Source organism: Monodelphis domestica, chromosome 1 (assembly GCF_027887165.1).
Source record: "Monodelphis domestica isolate mMonDom1 chromosome 1, mMonDom1.pri, whole genome shotgun sequence".
Taxonomy (NCBI): domain Eukaryota; kingdom Metazoa; phylum Chordata; class Mammalia; order Didelphimorphia; family Didelphidae; genus Monodelphis; species Monodelphis domestica.
The window spans coordinates 604,395,198-604,413,404 of NC_077227.1; the positions used below are offsets into that span (position 1 = coordinate 604,395,198).

The 18,207-nt window shown below is 36.3% G+C and overlaps 1 protein-coding gene across 1 annotated transcript in view; it reads right to left on the reverse strand.

The window, feature by feature from the left end:
• The window catches only part of PYGB (glycogen phosphorylase B), an 85,249-nt gene that overhangs the window by 27,179 nt on the left and 39,863 nt on the right, over positions 1–18,207 (reverse strand). Inside the window, exons 5-11 of the mRNA XM_007476603.3 lie at positions 15,010–15,141; positions 12,679–12,790; positions 7,317–7,399; positions 4,440–4,583; positions 3,293–3,385; positions 2,321–2,467; positions 821–984 (exon numbers count right to left, since the gene is read on the reverse strand). Coding sequence (XP_007476665.1) covers positions 821–984; positions 2,321–2,467; positions 3,293–3,385; positions 4,440–4,583; positions 7,317–7,399; positions 12,679–12,790; positions 15,010–15,141 — 875 coding nt within the window. The remainder of the gene's footprint in view (positions 1–820; positions 985–2,320; positions 2,468–3,292; positions 3,386–4,439; positions 4,584–7,316; positions 7,400–12,678; positions 12,791–15,009; positions 15,142–18,207) is intronic.

Genomic DNA, 18,207 nt, shown 5'->3' on the forward strand with positions numbered 1-18,207 from the left:
ACCCAGAGAATGGAGGGAGGAAGTGCTCGTTTTGGACGGTTGGACAGAGGCAGTGGGGCATGCAAAAAATGTCCTTGGGCACTGGGAAGAGAGGGATAGAACAGCTCCCTCTGTGCTGGCTGGACACACGTGCCAATACTGCACCAATGCTGATCTAGATCATCTCTAAGGTTTCTTCTAATGGGAATGTTCTATGGTCTATTTGACAAAGTTAGCTTATCTACAATCATTCCTCCAGGACAGTGTGAAACTAGTTGAGGGTCTCAAGTTATTTGGGGATCAAAGTCTAATGTTAGTCACTACCCCAACAGTGGCCTTCCTTACCCATAATCTCAATTGAAAGAATGGAGGATGAGGGAAAAGGTCTAAAAGACACCCTGCCTATTTGATGAGGTAGTTTCTCTTAGTTTAAAGTTAGGGAGGTAAACTTATGTTACTGATTAACAGACCATTCAGACCACAGTATCACAGTAACATCTGCTTTAAGGGATAAATACAAGAACTGTTATTGAAGTTTAACCCTTTTATTTGCCATAAAACTTTATTCTAATACCTAAACCTTGGAATCTCCTGACGTGTCTTCCACTTAATAGCAATCAGCTCTATAGGAGGCCATACTTACCCTACTGAACTAATTATGAGTTTTATTATGTGTTAATTGGCTATTTAGGGTGTAGCATATATGTTTCAATTAGTTATGGTATCCTAAGTACCAGGAGAGTGGCAAAGAAGTAGATTTTTAAGTCCTTTAGATTTCAAAGGCACAATGCCTGAATTTAAGTCTAACAACATTAAATGGCACGGTCCAGGAACTACTCACACAGACTGCTTCACAATTTCTGAGTGGATTCTTGCTACTCCATTGACAGCATGGGATCCAATTACACAAAGGTGGGCCATGTTAATCCTCTTACAGTCTCCCTCCTCAATCACAGACATCCTCCTCAGCCGATCCACATCCCCAGGAAACATGGCAGCTACATTCTATTCCAAGGTACAGAGAAAGATTACTGGCTTTCCTCTCAGAATTAATGAAGCTAAAAAAGATAACTAAATGTTCCCCTTCCCAAAGAAAAGATTTTCTGCTTTTCCCTAAGGGTCACAAAGCAAAGTAGAGAAAAATGGGAGCAAATGTTCCCATGTAGCTTACTAGACTTGCTAATAGAAAATCAACTTTATAGAGATGATATTGTCAATTCCAAATGCTGCTAATTTTGTTTTTGTCATTTCCCAACGCCAACAGAAAAAGACTTAAGACTAAAAATTTAAAGTATCTACAATTTTCTTTTTTATAACCTTTAAAAAAAACCCACTTAACTTCTCTGTATTAGAATCAATACTGAGTATTGGTTCCAAGGCAGAAGAACAAGGACTGGGCAATTGGGGTTAAATGACTTGCCGAGGGTCACACAGCTAGGAAGTGTCTGAGGTCAAATTTTAAACTAGGATCCCCCATTTCCAGGCCTGGTGCTCTAATCACAGAGCCATGAGCTACCCATAAGCTTTTTTTTTCTTTTTTAACCCTTACCTTCTGTCTTGGAATCAATACTACAATCAATACTACTCAGTATTGATTCCAAGACAGAAGAGTGGTAAGGGCTAGGCAATGGGGGATAAATGACTTGCCCAGGGTCACACAGCTATGAAGTGCTGGAGGCCAGATTTGAACCTAGGCCCTTCTACTCTAGGTCTAACTCTCAATTACTGAGCTACCCAGTTGCCCCCTACCCATAAGCTTTTAAATAATACTAGGTATAATGGATAAAAGACTGGACTGAGTCAAGAAAGCATGCTTTCAAATCTTCCATTTGATATTTTACTAGCTGTGCAACCCTGGACAAACCATTTAATCTCCATATGCCTGAAATAGCTCCCCTTGACACATGTATCAAGTTATTGGCAGGTAACAATGTGTGTAGGTAGAGTTCCCTTTGCTGTCAGCATCATACATTCTTCTTGTATTAAGCAATATAGAAGCCTGCCACCAGGCAGGTCCAAACCTAGTGCTTAATCAGAGGCGGGATTCCTTCTGTGATCTCAGTAAAATAAAGAAAACAGAGTTCACACTTTATATAATTACGACAGCCATTTCAGAATTCTACTGGCAGGAATGAAGCAGAATCATAAGGTTGGCAGCTTGATTATTAGCTAATTATCCCTAACAGTACCAGAGCACACACCCTAAATATATAGTTGCTAAAATAATCATCTCCTCTCAGAGTTCACTTACAGGGTAATACGTTAATTCCCCACCAAGCCTAAATCACATTGTGTTTTCCTTTCCCCACCCCATCAGTATGGGAGGTGGCCTCTCTCTTACATCCAAGTGCTTCTGATTGACAGCATAGATAATCTCCAGGTGTCTGGGCAGTAACTTCTCAAACATTGTGACAGGCCACCGCTCCAGAGCCTCAGGTAGGACAGTGTGGTTGGTGTAGGCACATGTCTTTTTGGTGATCTCCCAGGCCTAGAGGAAGAGTAGATCTAAGTTAAATACAACTTTTTTTAAAATGCCACTTCTTCCCTCAGAAGGCAAAGACAATAAAAACTCTGAAGGGGAAGGGCAGTCACATCCAACCTGAAAGTATTTACAGGTCCATGCTCAGGTTATCTTGGGCAACACTGCCCTCTCCTGCAGGTTAAAGAGCACAACAAGACCATACACAGACTTGACACTGATTATATCACTGCAGCCATTTCAGAGAATACACAAAAAATGAAGGCCATTTATACCTGAGATGGCTTGTTTTGGTAGCTATTAAAACAGGAAAAACCGTATGACTTCACAGGTTGATCCATTTTTGTTAGGGAAAAAAAGTCTACTGTAAGAACTTCCAAGACTCCAATAACTAGGTTATGGATCCAAATATACTTAATTACTTACTCTCTTAAGATTTTGTTTTGTTAAATCTATACCAAGGCAAGAGATGCAAGAAACTCTGTCCATTCCCTAAATGATCACACTGTTCACTCTCACCTTTCTACTATCCTTATGCTACTCAATAAACCTTCTTTCCTTTCTTTGATAGGAATATTATAGAAACTTTTTTTCAGAATGGTCCTTATTGTCTTCTCATTGCCCACCTTTCTCTCCCAATAACTCTTAATTTCAATTATAGTCATTCCCAGGAAAGCAAACAATCTGCCTACTATTTCATAGAATCAAGACAGGCAACAATTCTGGAATTCACATATAAATATTCTATTTGGATAGGTTAAACGAGTCATACTATGCTTTTAGAATATAGAAAGAGCCTTCTTCCCCTGACCCCAATACTACCTTTGTTCTTACCTTATCCCAATCTACTTTTTCAACATCCACTAGAATTCTCATGAGTTCTGGAATAGAGAGTGCTGGGTGGGTATCATTGAGCTGAATGGCAACCTGGAATTGAAATAAATAAATTTTTACTACATTCATCTCTTTCCTCTATGGTTCAGCATTAAGGACGACAACAAAGGCATTCTGTTATTTATAAGAACTTCTAGAATAGCAAACGAACCGAGGGCTGTCAGAGCCCAAGAAGGGAGTAATAACTTAATAGGATATCTATGATATTAATTTTTCCAGGAATGTGAGTTGGGGATCAAGGAGAAAAGAGTAGGTTTCCTCTCCTAATCAACAATGCCACTGCCTTGAGAACACTGTTTGTGGATAGGACATAAGACTGTTCAGTTGGGAGATGGAAGATTACTCTGAGGGAATCTAGCCCTCCCCACCCCGCAAAAAGTCCTCATTGTACAAGTGAGAAAAAGCTCAGCAAGAAAAGGCTCAGAAAGGTCAACTGGGTCATCTCAAGACACCCAAGAAATAAATAGCAGAATTGGGATTAGAATCTAGATTCTCCTGACTCCAAATAAAAAACTTATTCCACTATAATGGGATGCTCCTATTTAAATACATACAAGAATAGTGAATATTAAGAAATTTTCTGTGATATTGATTATCATCACTTTGACATTGGTAAATTACTTAACTAATGAGGATGAATGCACATCTACAGCAATCTCTTATTTTTATAGTATCTCATTCCTGACTCTAAATTTTTAAGTAATTTTCTACCTAAGATATAATTTCTCCTCATAACATTAAAAAAAAAAGAAACCATCACATCATTTTCCAAATACACTGGGCTTTTCACAAACAAAACAGAAAAAGGTCAAGGAAACAATTTTTATCCCTCAGCTCCCAAGGTAAGACACTGACATAGGAAGAGGGGGTTTTTCCAGAGAAGTAAAGAAGTGAATAGAAAGCTTAGACAAGGAAGTATGTTTCTGCAGTTGTCCAAGCATTCAGTAATTGCCAATTAAATCACCACTGGGTGTGAATAGTCAAACTGAAGAACTGGGCTGTAGACACATTACACTGTGCAAATGAGAAATATAAGTACAAAAAAACATTGGCATGTCTACAAAGAAAAATGTAGGCCCAAGTCTACCTTGTCTGGGAAAGTTTCAAAACAGGTTCTCACTGGATCCCGGCAGCCAAACTTGGAAGATTTGAAGCGACGAATGATGTCTTGGAGAGTAGCAGCCACCACAAAGTATTCTTGCTTCAGCCGGAGCTCTTTTCCTTCAAAAAACTAGAGGAAGAGAAGCTGATGTGTGACAGGCTCTGCTGAAGAGCCTGAACCAAGTGAAATGCCCAGAGCCACAGCATCTGGCTAACCTCTGGGGATGTGAGGGGCCAGCCAAAAGCTTGTCAAGCATAATGCTGACAAAAACAAACTGATACCTGTATAATCTGCATAACATTCTATCTGGATAAAATATTAGATTATATGTGCATAATCCTTTAATGTTTCCAAAATACGTGACATAGTATATCTCACTTGAACTGAAAACTCTGTGAGGTATTAGATCTCAGCTATTTTTAGCCCCATTTATAGATGAGAAACTTGCTAAGTTATGAGAATTGCTTAGGATCACACTAGTATCAGAGGCAAGATCTGAACAAGGGACTTCCTGATTCTAAGTCTAGCATTTTATTTACTCCACCAGTAGTTTCCAAAGTGAGAAATAACCCCAAGAAGGTTGAAATCTGACTGAAAAGATTATGTGATCAACTGTTTGGAGGGTGGGAGGATGGGTAGCTTCCCTCTGTCCCCACAATACTTAGTCCTACAGCTTGTCTCCAATACAACTACATTTACCTTTCTACCCTTCACTACCTATTCCTTCTGCTGTACAAGCTCCCATCTTCCCCTTTCTGAGTCAAGGAAGGATCTGATCCCTTGGGACATTTAAAATCCACTCTGGCCTCAGACTCATAAGAGAAACTGTTCAGGGACCTTTGGGAAAATGTGGCCTCTTCTTGCCCTCAGGTCACCTTGTGACTACAGCAAAGGCCTTTTAGAAGGCCAACTCAGCACTCTGGAGCCATGGTCTGCTGAGTAAAAGGCCTGGGCCCTTCCCCTTCTCATTCTGTAGGGGGCAGTCTTACAGGATAAGCAGGCAGGAACAGATGGGACAGATCTGGAATCTAGTCTCAGACATTTATAAGCTGTGTAACCCTGAGCCATTTAACTTCTCTGTATTTCAGTTTCCTCATCATAACATTGCCATTTTACGGATAACTAATATACTTTACAATAATAGCTTATAAGTAAGAGAATTTTTAAATAAGAAAATCTACACACTGATAAGGGTATAAAATCAAAAAAGTTTGGAGACCACTTCTATACCATGCTGTCCTGGAGGCTACAAACCTGCCAATCTGGGAAGAGTTCCTAGGCCTTTTCTCCAAACCCTTTGATGGTTCAAAAAACTCCTTAAAGTCCCTACTCAAAACCCAAGAGGCTCAAAGACTCTAAGCCACTTCTTTTGCGACTATTATACTTTTTTTCATTCTGTGTGGGAAAGTAAGGTTGGAATTAGGAATAAATCTGCCAAATTCCTTGGTAACTCATAAAGCCTTTACAAGAAGTAAAGTACTTAACATTTTCCTCTTAGATCTACTACACATAAGAAAATACAGCCATCAAATATTTGATGTATTAAGAATGAGTACTCTTAAAAAAAAAAAAAACCTCACGGGGGACAGCTGGGTAGTTCAGTGGATTGAGAGCCAAGCCTAGAGATGGGAGGTCCTAGGCTCAAATCTGGCCTCAGACACTTTCCAGCTGTGTGACCCTGGGAAAGTCACTTAATTCCCATTGCCTAGCTCTTACCACTCTTCTGCCTTGGAACCAATACCAAAACAGAAGGTAAGGGTTTAAAAAAAACAAAAAACAAACTCACATCCACAATGAGTACTCCAAATATAGAGCCAACTACTCTAAATATCATATTATATTAACAAGGAAACAATAGTATTTAAATTTTCAAAATACTGTTTTAAAAAATGATCCTGTGAGGTAGGTGAGGTCTCAAAACACTGTTCTTTTCATACCAAAAGCAGAACTTATAAGGCAATAGGAAACTTGCACATATCAATGAAGCAAGGCACAAATTACTTAACAAATGAAAGTAGTGAGGGCTAAATATTTCAACAACTTGACCAAAGGTTATAAATTGGTCAATGCGAAGACCCAGAAAATAGTCTTAAGAGTCCTGGGTTCTTAATTCTGTGCTCTCCAAAAGCTTAAAAAAACAAAGCAACAACAACAAAAAAACCCAACAACAACAACAAGAGCTATTTCAAAAAAAAAGTAAGCAAACAAAAAAACCATGACAAATTGAGTCAGGAAAAGAAGGGATGTTGTAGAGAAAACTTAAAAAAAATTTTTTTCTTTATTTTATTCCAGTAATACATTTATACATAAGTTTTCCAAGGTTACGTGATTCATATTGTCTCTCTCCTCTCTTCTCTTTCAAAATTGACAAGCAATCAATTCCACTAGGTTATATGTGTATTATCAAAGAAAACTTTCTAACAGACATCTAGTTAGTACTAACATGGGATTGATACCAAGGAAAAGCACAGATTATTACTGCTTCTTCTTTAAGGACAGTAAACTCAAGGCCTATTGACTTCTAAAGATTTGAAAATCCTTCATTTTTACTTTTATTCACTTAAAGGATATGTACTGCCAACACCTCCATTCATGAACCTGTGATTTCATCATTCTCACCTCCACTGAAATAGATCATAATCTGTCTATAATTTATAGATAAGGTGTTGTTATCTGAGGGGTCAGAGAGGCTAAGTGATTTTCCCATGGACCCAGAGCTCGGGAATTTCTGAACTTCAGTCTTGCTGAGAGTCCAGCTCTCTTTACTGTACAATGCTGCCTCTATATTACTAATGATTAATCTATATGCAATGCCTCTAAAATGTTTTAATGTTAATAAGAGTAAAATAAATTACTACTCACATTATCATTTGGGTACAAGACTCTGGAGATGTTTTCAGCCAAATTTCTATCCAGAACAGCTTCAATATAGTCCCCCACATTAACTAGAGAAAAAGAAAGCTCATTAACAGTGTGAATTTTCTCAAAATACTAATATGGCTTTATCTAGTAAAAACATTATCTGCTAACCTGTGTTGTCTTATAGCATTCTAAGCCAAAGAAGCATTCCTCATTCATATACCATTCTAACTAAAAACTGATTTTTTATTTTTGCCTTTATCTCAGTTCCATCTTTAAAATGGGAAAGATTTTCTGGATCTTTGTGCAAAATTTATGAAGGCAAGAGATGATAATTAGCAATGAATGCATAGTTCTGAGAATCTGAGGTCTGGAAGGACAAAATATGAATGGGAAGGCTGATAATGCCTCATTTGAAAAGAAATTATTTCTGAAGTACAAATAAATCCTATCTCTAAGAGAGAACATAAAGCCAGGACCCAACTTCACTTATAGAAAACAAGTATAAAGAGAAGAAAATGGTGAACACCTGGCCTAATTCTGAAGACTGTGTGGTAATAAAGGATTAAGTGTGTGAACATCTAGAATGACCCAATAATAACAGGAAAGAGACTTGGCCCCATATTTCATATGAATAATCAACTCCTAGGTAAGGAATTCCCTCTACCAATGCAGGCTGATACCTTTTCTGCAACTTTAGAGAGTTCTCTAGAGGTTAACTGACTTGCCTAGGGTTACACAGTCAAGTCAGGCATAATGTGAATGCAGGTCTTACTTGCTCAATGGACTAGATCTCTATTCATTAAAGCTGGACTGGATTTAAAATCAAATGCTTTTTATCTCAAAGAATGATACTATAAATAAATAACTGCAAAAATTATCCTAGAAACACAAAATTTCAGAGCCAGAAAGGATCATAGAAGCATATCCTAAAAACAGTCCTCATTATAAAATATCCAGTAAATTGTTTTTGTTGTCATTCATCCTTTGTTTTCATAAAGAGGATTAACAAAATTGTGAAGAGATGTCTGGTGACAGAATTAGACTTAAGTGAGGCAGTTACATAGTCATAACCTCACTCTCCCAGAATCACTGAAGTCTAATGAGTGGTCTTTCTTTGACTGATCTCCAATGAGAGGGAATTCATTATTCCCCAAGACAACTCATTTACACTTTTGGCAAGAACTACTACAAAGTTGTTCCTAATATAAAAAGGTAAATTTATTTGTTTATAGTTTTGCTTCTGAGGCCAAACAGAACTAACCAGTCCTTCTATGTTGCATGTGGAGCAACTTAAGTGGCTCAGTGGATTGAGAGCCAAACCTAGAGACCCTGGGCAATGTAAACCTCAAAGTTTACATTGTAATTGTAATTTACAAAGTAATTGTAGATCAACTAACCAGATGGCCGGAAGCATTTCCTACGACCCGAGCCACAGCAGATTTTGTTGCAAAGATACTTTTAAAAGAAATTATTCCTCGTTTTGGCCTACCAGCACGTATTGACTCCGATAGAGGGAGTCATTTTACCGATTCTGTCTTAAATCAAATATATTCTTGCTTGGGGATAACTCCAAAATTCCATGTTCCATATCACCCCCAGAGCTCAGGCCAAGTGGAGAGGATGAATAAAGAACTTAAGACTATGATTGGCAAATTATGCACTGAGACCCATTTAAAATGGCCTGAAATTCTCCCTCTGGCCCTATTTTATCTTAGAAGCAGGCCTAGAGGAGACTTACATATTTCACCATTTGAGATGCTTTTTGGACATCCGCCTATACAGGCTAAGCCTTTCTCCCCGGCTTATACATCGCTATTAGGGGGAGATATTACTATTGCTTCCTATATACAGGAGTTACAGCACAAACTACGTGAACTTCATGAATCCGGAGCTGCAGTACAAGCTGGACCATTAGACTTTTCTCTGCATGACCTGAACCCAGGAGATAAAGTTTATATCAAGAATTTCAAGCGAACTGGAGCAACTGAACCTTCATGGGAAGGACCATTCCAAATATTATTAACTACTCCAACATCTATAAAGATTGGAGAAAGAGACTCTTGGATTCACTGTTCACATGTGAAGAAAGCATCTTCTGCTGAGACTGATTAACTCTATCTTATCATATGAATTGTGACTCTATCTTATCATAAGAATTGGAGATAATAATCCATAGACAAATGGATATTTTTTTTCAAGAATATATTGAATTACTGATTTTTTTTATTTTTTCTTATTTCTTTTCTTTTATTTTTTTATCAGAATATTTGATTTTTTTTCTCATTTTTTGTACTGAAGGTACACATAATTAATATTAATATTTTTTCCCTGCAGTAATACAATTTAATATATATACTCTTGCTATAATATCAATATATGCCTAAAAGCTTTAAACTATGGGAACCTGCCATTTATTGATAAAATATTATAGGACTGTGATTAATGTTTGTGTCTGATTACAGGAAAAGGGATAAAAACAAGGAGCACAGACTAAACCTGAATAGTGCCAATAGAGCACACATGAAATATTAAAGTGAGACTCAAGGTTGCGACGCTTAACTTATGTTTAAGTCGTAGGACTTCCTTGTATCTACACTCCTTTTCAAAATACTCAAACAAGTACAAAGCTTGACTATCATGCTGGCTCCCTATATCTCTGAAGAAAAAAATCAGACAAGGGAATGACATTTCCCCATCAAAATAGAATTCTAATTCTTTTCTTCTTATATTATGGCAACTTCCTGTAGTCTTGGCTACAGATGGCTAAGTGAAATATTACTGCATTCTATCCTACATACTTGTGGGATAGAAATTACTTTAAACTGGACCTATACAAGGTCTATTTTGAATTTTTCTTATGTTTTTGATTATTTTTCTATTCTTTTGATAATTGACACATACACCCCCATAACTGAACATTGCATTCTGAGCTAAACTTGATATATTTTTTTTTTAAATACTTACTTCAGGGGGGATTGTATTTTAATTTAAAATCTAAGAATTTTTTCATTTTTGATTTTTTTTTGTTTGAGATTTTATTTTTATAAAAATCCAAGACTTTTGTTTAAGATTTTACTTTTATAAAAATTTCAAAGATTTTGATTTTGTTTGAGAAAAGATCTTCAAGAAAGAAGCTTGAAACTTTTATATCCAGAGAATGAACTGTTGCAGAAAGATGCCGAAAACCTACACTTCATCAAGAAGATCAAGAATGAACTTTGGATGTGATTGATTGGACTGAACTTTTGATTGAACATTTATTGTAACATTTATGCCAAAAGGGACTGCCCCTAATTTGGCTTTCTGTCAATGCGCCTAGCAAACATTGGTTTTGCTTTCTTTTCTTTTCTATTTCCTCTCTCACTCTTCTAATTTCTCCTAGAAAATTGAATATTGTGTATATCTTTAGTTAGAAGTGAATTTAGAACTACAAAATGATTATGTTAAATGATCAATGGGGAGACTAGTCTCCCAATGATCATCAGGGGGGATTGTAAACCTCAAAATTCCTTAGACTTATAAATGTTGGAAATTTCACCATTGGGATATTTCATACTTGGAAAATTTCTTACTGACAGTCTATTGGAATGGGAACCCCATTGGCATGGGAGGTTCTTTCTCTTCCCTTCTTAAGATTACTTTAGGACAGAAACCCTTTGCTGAACAATGGAAAGGACTTTGACCTATGCTTAAGCATAGAACAGGAATTTCTTTGAGTCTTGATTGATTTTAGAATTGATACAATGGAGATACTAGGAATAAATCTCCACCCTATTCAGTCCTAATAGGATTGAGTAAGGGCTGCAGCCTAGATCAAAATTTAATTATTCCAATCTCTACCATACTCAAGTTAACAGGATTTAGAAAGGGCTGTAACAAAGGAGTAAAGATTTAATCATTTGAAAAATATGACCTTCAACAGACATGTGCAAAAGCCAGAAACCTCTGGGCGGTCCTGGGTTAAGCGAGAGCCTCCATTGACAGGGAAATTGATGAAGAGTGATTGGTAGATGTGAGGACTGAGGGGAGGCAACTTGGATGGTGTCCTTAAAGATAGGAGGGTCTGGAGACTGGAGGGAGGATTTGAGTTTTTTGGTCGGTGTGGTTCCTGGGCTCTGAGGAAGCTTGCTCGGAAGGAAGCTGAAGGTGGGGGCCTCTGAGACTGTTTCTCCATTTTGGACACGTGAGTGAAAGGGACTGATCTCTTTTCTTTGCCCCAGCTATCTAAGGGCTTGGGCCTTTTGGCCCAGCCTAAACAGAAGGGGTATTTAAGCCCTATTCCCTTCTCTCCCCTTTCTCTCTCTATATATATCTCTAATTCCTTTCTTGCTCCTATTGTAATTAAACTCCAAAAAAGGCTGACGGCTGACTTGAGTTTTTCATTTAGGAATTACATAGCTGATTCCTTGGCGACCTTAAATTAATATATATATATCAGTCTTTTAAAGTGATTCCCTTGTAACAGCAAGTCACTTACCCCCATTGCCTAACCCTTAGCACTCTTCTGCCTTGGAACAGTACACAGTACTGATTCTAAGATGGAAGGTATGGCCTAAATAAATAAATAAATAAATGTGAACACATAAAGAAGGCTATCATGTCCACTTCCTAACCAAGTTTCCTTTTCTCCAAATTAAGTACCAGTGGTTCCTTTCATCTGATCCCTCCTTTGCCATGGCTTTAAGATCCTTCAACATCACGGCTGCTCTTTTCTGGATATTTCTAGAATACTAATATGCATGCTAAACTACAATGCCTAAAACTGAACACAATATATTAGATATAGTATGACCAGGGCAGAGGATTCCCTATAAACTATGTTTTTTTAAAATGTGGCCTTAGATTGCATTAGTTTTGAGAAAATGGTCCTCTAGATCTTTTATGGATAAACTATTTTCTAGTCAATCCTCCTATCTATTATATATTTGTGAAATTAATTTTTCAAGCCCTAATGCAACTCAATCTTATTCTATTTCCTTTATTTAAATATTTTATTCATGAAACTTTAGTAAAGTTTTTTTAAAGGAAAAACCCAGATTCTTTTATGCATTTAAGCTACATATCCTCATTTACCAGAGCACTGCTGTTTACCTATTCCTGACATTCATTCCATAATAACCAATGACTAATACTCATGTCAAGTAAAAAGCTCCCATAGACTGTGCCTGAATTGGTACATATAGTGCATAATTTATAAATCTTAAAATTGTTTCTAATCCAGTCTATGTGTATTTTAAAGCAATAAAAGAATTTCAGGAACAAAATAAAAAACATCTTGCAAAAAAGGTGCCCGGTTATTGCTTATGTTTCGGATCAGGAGGTAATTATTGGTGAAATATGATTACAGTGACCAGAAACTCACATTCCTGAAGGTTGAAATCATTGGGTGCCTTAGCAGACCACAGCCTCATCGTGTTAACAGTGTTATTTTTGTATCCTGGCACTGGAGTATCATAAGGCATTGCAAGCACCACCTGCAAAGCAGAAGTCACTCCTTGTCTTTCACTTTAGCCAGCTTAAGGAATCAAGGTCAACAAAACACACACACTTCATTAAGACTTTTTCAATCCTGATGCTCTGGAGAATTGTTTTTTGATTTAATGGAGAAAGGAGAAGACATGAAAACACAAAGAATGATGTTTTGCTTTTGGAAACAAACATACATTAACTGCCAATAGGCAGGCCACAAAGGAAAGTGAGCATGCAGAGTTAGAACATCCTGGACTCATCAGCTATCTAATGTTCACATAAATTCCTGTGGTAACATGTTTTCATTCAGCTCTCCAGCTCTGATCTTAGCTGGCACTGTGTTCTCTGGGATCTTCAGTATCAAGCATGCAGAAAAAAGTTCTAAGCAAGTGGATGGCTACATTCTGAGCCCTGTCACATTACAAGTATCCATTCTTCTTACTAACCATCTAATCATAAAAACATTTTTTCTTATAAGAAATCTGAATAAATGTATATGTATATTATATGTATGTTAGTATATACATATATGAGCATACACAAGTATATAAATACTTTAAATAAATCTTATAAATGTGAAACCCTTTGAGGGTCTTTCAAAACAAAAGTGCATTCATTACCAGTGATACAATTTTGCTTGGAAAACTGTCCTTTTCTCAATCTGTGGAATTTGTTTGCTTAAAATCTTGAAAGCTTGATGAAGATCTGTTCTTTAACAGATGGAGCGATGAATGACTAATTAGGTTACTTTAAGGGACCTCAGAGTTGTTATAAATAATTTTACAAGCTTGGTACTGAGAAGGACCACTTAAATCAAAATACCATATAATATGACATAACTAAGCAGTTATGGCAAAAAGTTGCCTCTTCTCTGTTAATTTTTTCCTATTTTTCCTGTATATAGCTTGATTTGTATGCATCTATTTGCATGTAGTCTCCACCATGAGATTATAAACTCAAGAGTTGGGACTGTCTTGCATCCTTTTGTATCTCCTAACACTTAGGATGGTATCTGGCATGTAGCAGGAGCTTAATAAATGTCTACTAATTGATTGATGTAGACCAATTTTCTTTATTTTATAAAGAGGATTCAAAAGGAGAGGGGTGGATCCCCAGAAGGAACTGTTACATAAAAACAAAAAGTAAAAATAAAATTAAATCTTTTAAAAGACTGCCAGAAAGATTAACCACTATAATTTCAGAAAACTTTTCCAAAAAAGTAACTGAAATTAAGGAATTGTTGAGGAAATTGTATCACTCAAGAGTTAAAAATATCTTGATGCATAATCATTTGTGATAAAAACTAATGTTTATATATATTTACAACCTAGAAAGCAATTTTCTCACCAAAATCCCAGGAGGTAGTAGAGTATGTACCATCATTATATTCAACTTATAGATGAAGAAACTGAGGCGAGGGGCAGTATGGCAACTCTCCTCACGTTCATACCATTAACAAATAGCAGACCAGAGTCCAAAGCCTGGTCTTTTAACCCCAAGCCCAACATTCTTTCCCCCACACAGCACTGAGCTCATTACTATAGCAATACCTCCCCTATCACGAAGAAGTAGTAAATACATATCACTATTTGACAATCACAGAATACCCAATTTATGTATTAATTTCTCTAAGTATTTAGTGCTTAAGCCCAAGTGGGCCTAATCTAATTTTCAGTCTTTCTCCAAAGAACAAAATAAACATCTAAGTGTTCTGCTGTGCAATAAAAGCTTCAGGTCAGGAGAGGAATTCAAGGCTTTTTACAAATGACACTGTCATCACTTTTCGGGCATCACTTATTCGGGCAGAGGTTGTTATTCCATAGAAAAGCAGTTATATATATACATCAATTTCTTTCCTTCCTACCCTGACCGAAGATGAACCCTCTATCTCTGCCAAAATACCATTTTCCCCATAAACTGCAACAATTATCAAGGTAAAGTACCTAACTGACACTTTAGTGATAGCATACAACTCCTACTAAACTATAAAGAGGGGCTTCCTTTGCCTGTAGAAGGACAGGCTTTGTCTCTGCTAAACATTTTCTCCTAAATAAGAAAATGTCCAAGTTACAAGGCAAAGAAAATTGTCTGCCTGGTCTTTTATGCTTGCATGGCTGTAATCTCATGGGGCCACTGCACAATGAAGTTATATAACTACATCCTCATACCTGATTTATTTCATTCTATTCTATCTGACCCTACTTTTCTCCTAGTTGTAAAATACCTGAGTATCCAACCACTTCACACCATCTGCAGTATGTTCCACTCGGCCATAGAAATGCACAGGAAGCATATATTCAGGGCGAGCTTTTTCCCAGGGGTTGCCATAACGTAGCCAATCATCAGCTTCTTCAACCTAAAACAAAATTTAAAAATACTCAGCAATCATTTTAACTCCTACAAGACTGTAATTATCTTTATTGTGTGCTTTGTACCAAACCTATGGCACTGAAATAAAACAAAAACCACATACTCCAGTGAAATTCCTCAAAATGGGAGAGTAACAATTGGTTTTTAAGATTGACCTCCTATGGATTCATGAAGAATCCAAACATCTTATTTCCTGTGTGGAATTATGTATTATCTAATCAATGTACCAAAATAGTTCTTGAGATACATGTTTGGAAGAGTCTATGATCTTTTCAATGCAGGCTGTCTCTCCAACAGTACCAATTCTAATGTAAAAGTGAGTCTCTTAAAATCGACCAACAAATTAAAGTAGCAAGGTAGAATTTAATATGCCATAATACAGTAAGTGTTGCTCGAAAAAATACTTCAGTATCTTTGTCAATAAAACTCCAAATGAGGTCACAAAGAGCTAAACATGATTGAAAACAACTGATCAAGAACAGTATGTTAAGTGATTAGTACATAGTAGTGTTTTTAATAGTTAAAATTATATTGCTTGGAAGAAAAAAATATGTCCATTTTAGAGGAAAATGAGTAGAGAACTAAAGAATTTAAAATTAATTATATTGTTAAACAAAGATTTGATATTTAAGAATGATACAAGGTACTGTAACATTCTAATAAGGGAGAAGCAACATCTGTCTCTTCAAAAGGTACTGAAGAATTTAAATAAGAAAAACAAAAGTTCTAAAAAGTTTTGTTCTGAGGTTTTTAAGTAAAGAAGAGAGAGGACAAGAGAGCATTGAGAGAAAGAAAGAAGGGAGAGAAATTTGCTAATTCTTGTAAATGGGAAGACTCAGAAGAAGATACAAACATGGAGGAAGGAATTGGAGGAGAGGGCAACAAATGAACCATGCTCTTATATGAAACAGAAAAAGGAGTGTTAAATATAAACACATTCATGTGTGAAAATACACCAAACTGGAGGGGGAAATAAGCAGGCATGGGTATAGCCCCCAGTAGTGAAAGTGGATGCCAGTAAAATCAAAGCTCTGGACTGGCCAGTGTAAGGATGATACTAAAAAATAAGTATTGTTTTTATTAGTTTAGGGATAAGAAATAAAGTGGCTGGCTTGAGAAAAGAACTGGAATTTGAAGCAGAAGTGAGAGAGCATGTTGATTTCAGATGTTGACAGTTATAACCATTTTTCTTTGTCAATTATTCTCTTGCAGTTGGCAGAGAAACTCTCAGAGACTCTCAGGATTGGAGGAGATAACATCTTTGCCTCTCTCTCTGTCTGAAGGAAAGATCTGAAGGAGTTCAACTTGGGAAACACTACTGTGATTTTTATAGATTGTTTAACTCCGAGAAGACCAAAGAAAAACCTGGTCTTTGGTTTGGACTCTGAGTCTGTTAAAACTTGATTCTTGTTGAGACTCAACCAGCTAGCCTTTGTTATTTTATAATTTGAAGACAAAGTTAAGATTTACAAGGACAATAGCAGTAGTTTTATTTAGATAGTATAAATTTGGGTTAGTCAGATCAGTGAGGAGAAGTAGTTCCTTGCAGAACCTGCGAGTTTATTTGGGTGGATTTAGAATCCCTTAGAATTAGAAATCCTTTATTTATCCTTATATATTTCAATAAATACTTTATTTTTATAATAAGAGTCTCTTTAGTGTCCTTGCTCCTGGTCCTGAAGGGAAGTTCACATTTGAGCTTCACTTCATCACTGAAGATAATTTTGATTACCTCTATCAAAAGTATCTGATGAGTTTTGAACCTATATTGGAAGAGTTTTTCTATCTATTTTGTGTAGCACACCATTATCATTATTTTTATTTTTACACCAGAATCAGTCACATAGCACTCCTCACATGAGGCTCCCAAAACCCCTTCTTTCCATCCTCCTCTGCCATATTTTGTAGAAATTGCATGTCCTTCCAAGAAACTATTGATGCCGGAATTCTATGAGAATTTGGATTATATTGACACATTGACATATTGATTTATCATCCAATAGAAAACTCTGTCTAAATTTGATGAGGTAAACTAAGTCTATAGTAAAAGAATGACAAATTATCTACATTCATTGTATATGCAAAAAGCTTACTTAATCCCTTAGTTTAGATCACTTTCTCTATAAAATACTAGCTCTGATCAATAAACCTCATTTCTGTATGCTACCAGCTTCAGTGGCCCTCCTGACATGTGTCATCCTTCTCACCACATCTCATTCTCCTCACCCCTTCGGGACCCCAAAATATTTGTCAGTATATCCTGACACACAGGAGCAGTGGAGAATAAAAAATCAAGAGGGAGGATAATACCAGGGAGGGAATAGCAAAACAAATTTCTTGATCTTGAAAGGAAGGTAGTAGAGAGGGGTGGAGGAGAGAATCTTTAAGTCAATAACTAGAACTGAAGGTGGAGCTGATGGCTGAACAAACTATGGCATATAAATGTAATGGTATATGTTATTTTGTCTCACTTAACAGATAACAAGACATAATTTCAGAGAATCCTTGGTATGAATTGAAGTGATGTAAGCAAACCCAGAAGAACAATCTATACAATAACATTGTATTATATTGACGAAGTCCAACAATGCCCAATTAATATCTTTCTATTTATTTTGGTAGGATGTTTTGAAGTATTCATAAAATTTTTGTACTTTGGAAGATAAACTCACAAATATTTCATATATCCTATAAATAATTTTGAAAGCAATGTCTTTTAAAATTTAAATTTATTTGGTACATTAAAATACTCAGATAAATCCCTCCCCCTCCCCTATTAGAGAAGGCATCATTTGACAAAAAGATGTATGCATATATAAAACAATGTTTTGCTAATTTTTATTCATCAGTTCTTTCGTAGAAGGTAGGCATATACAAGTTCTTTTTCCGTTGCAAAAATAATGTTCTCTTGGTTCTACTCATTTCACTCTTTATAACTTTCCAGGTTTTTAAACAAATTAACTTTCTTATGGTGAAATAGTATTCCATCACAATCATATGCTACAACTTATTTAGCTATTACTCAATTAATGGACATATCTTCAATTTCTAT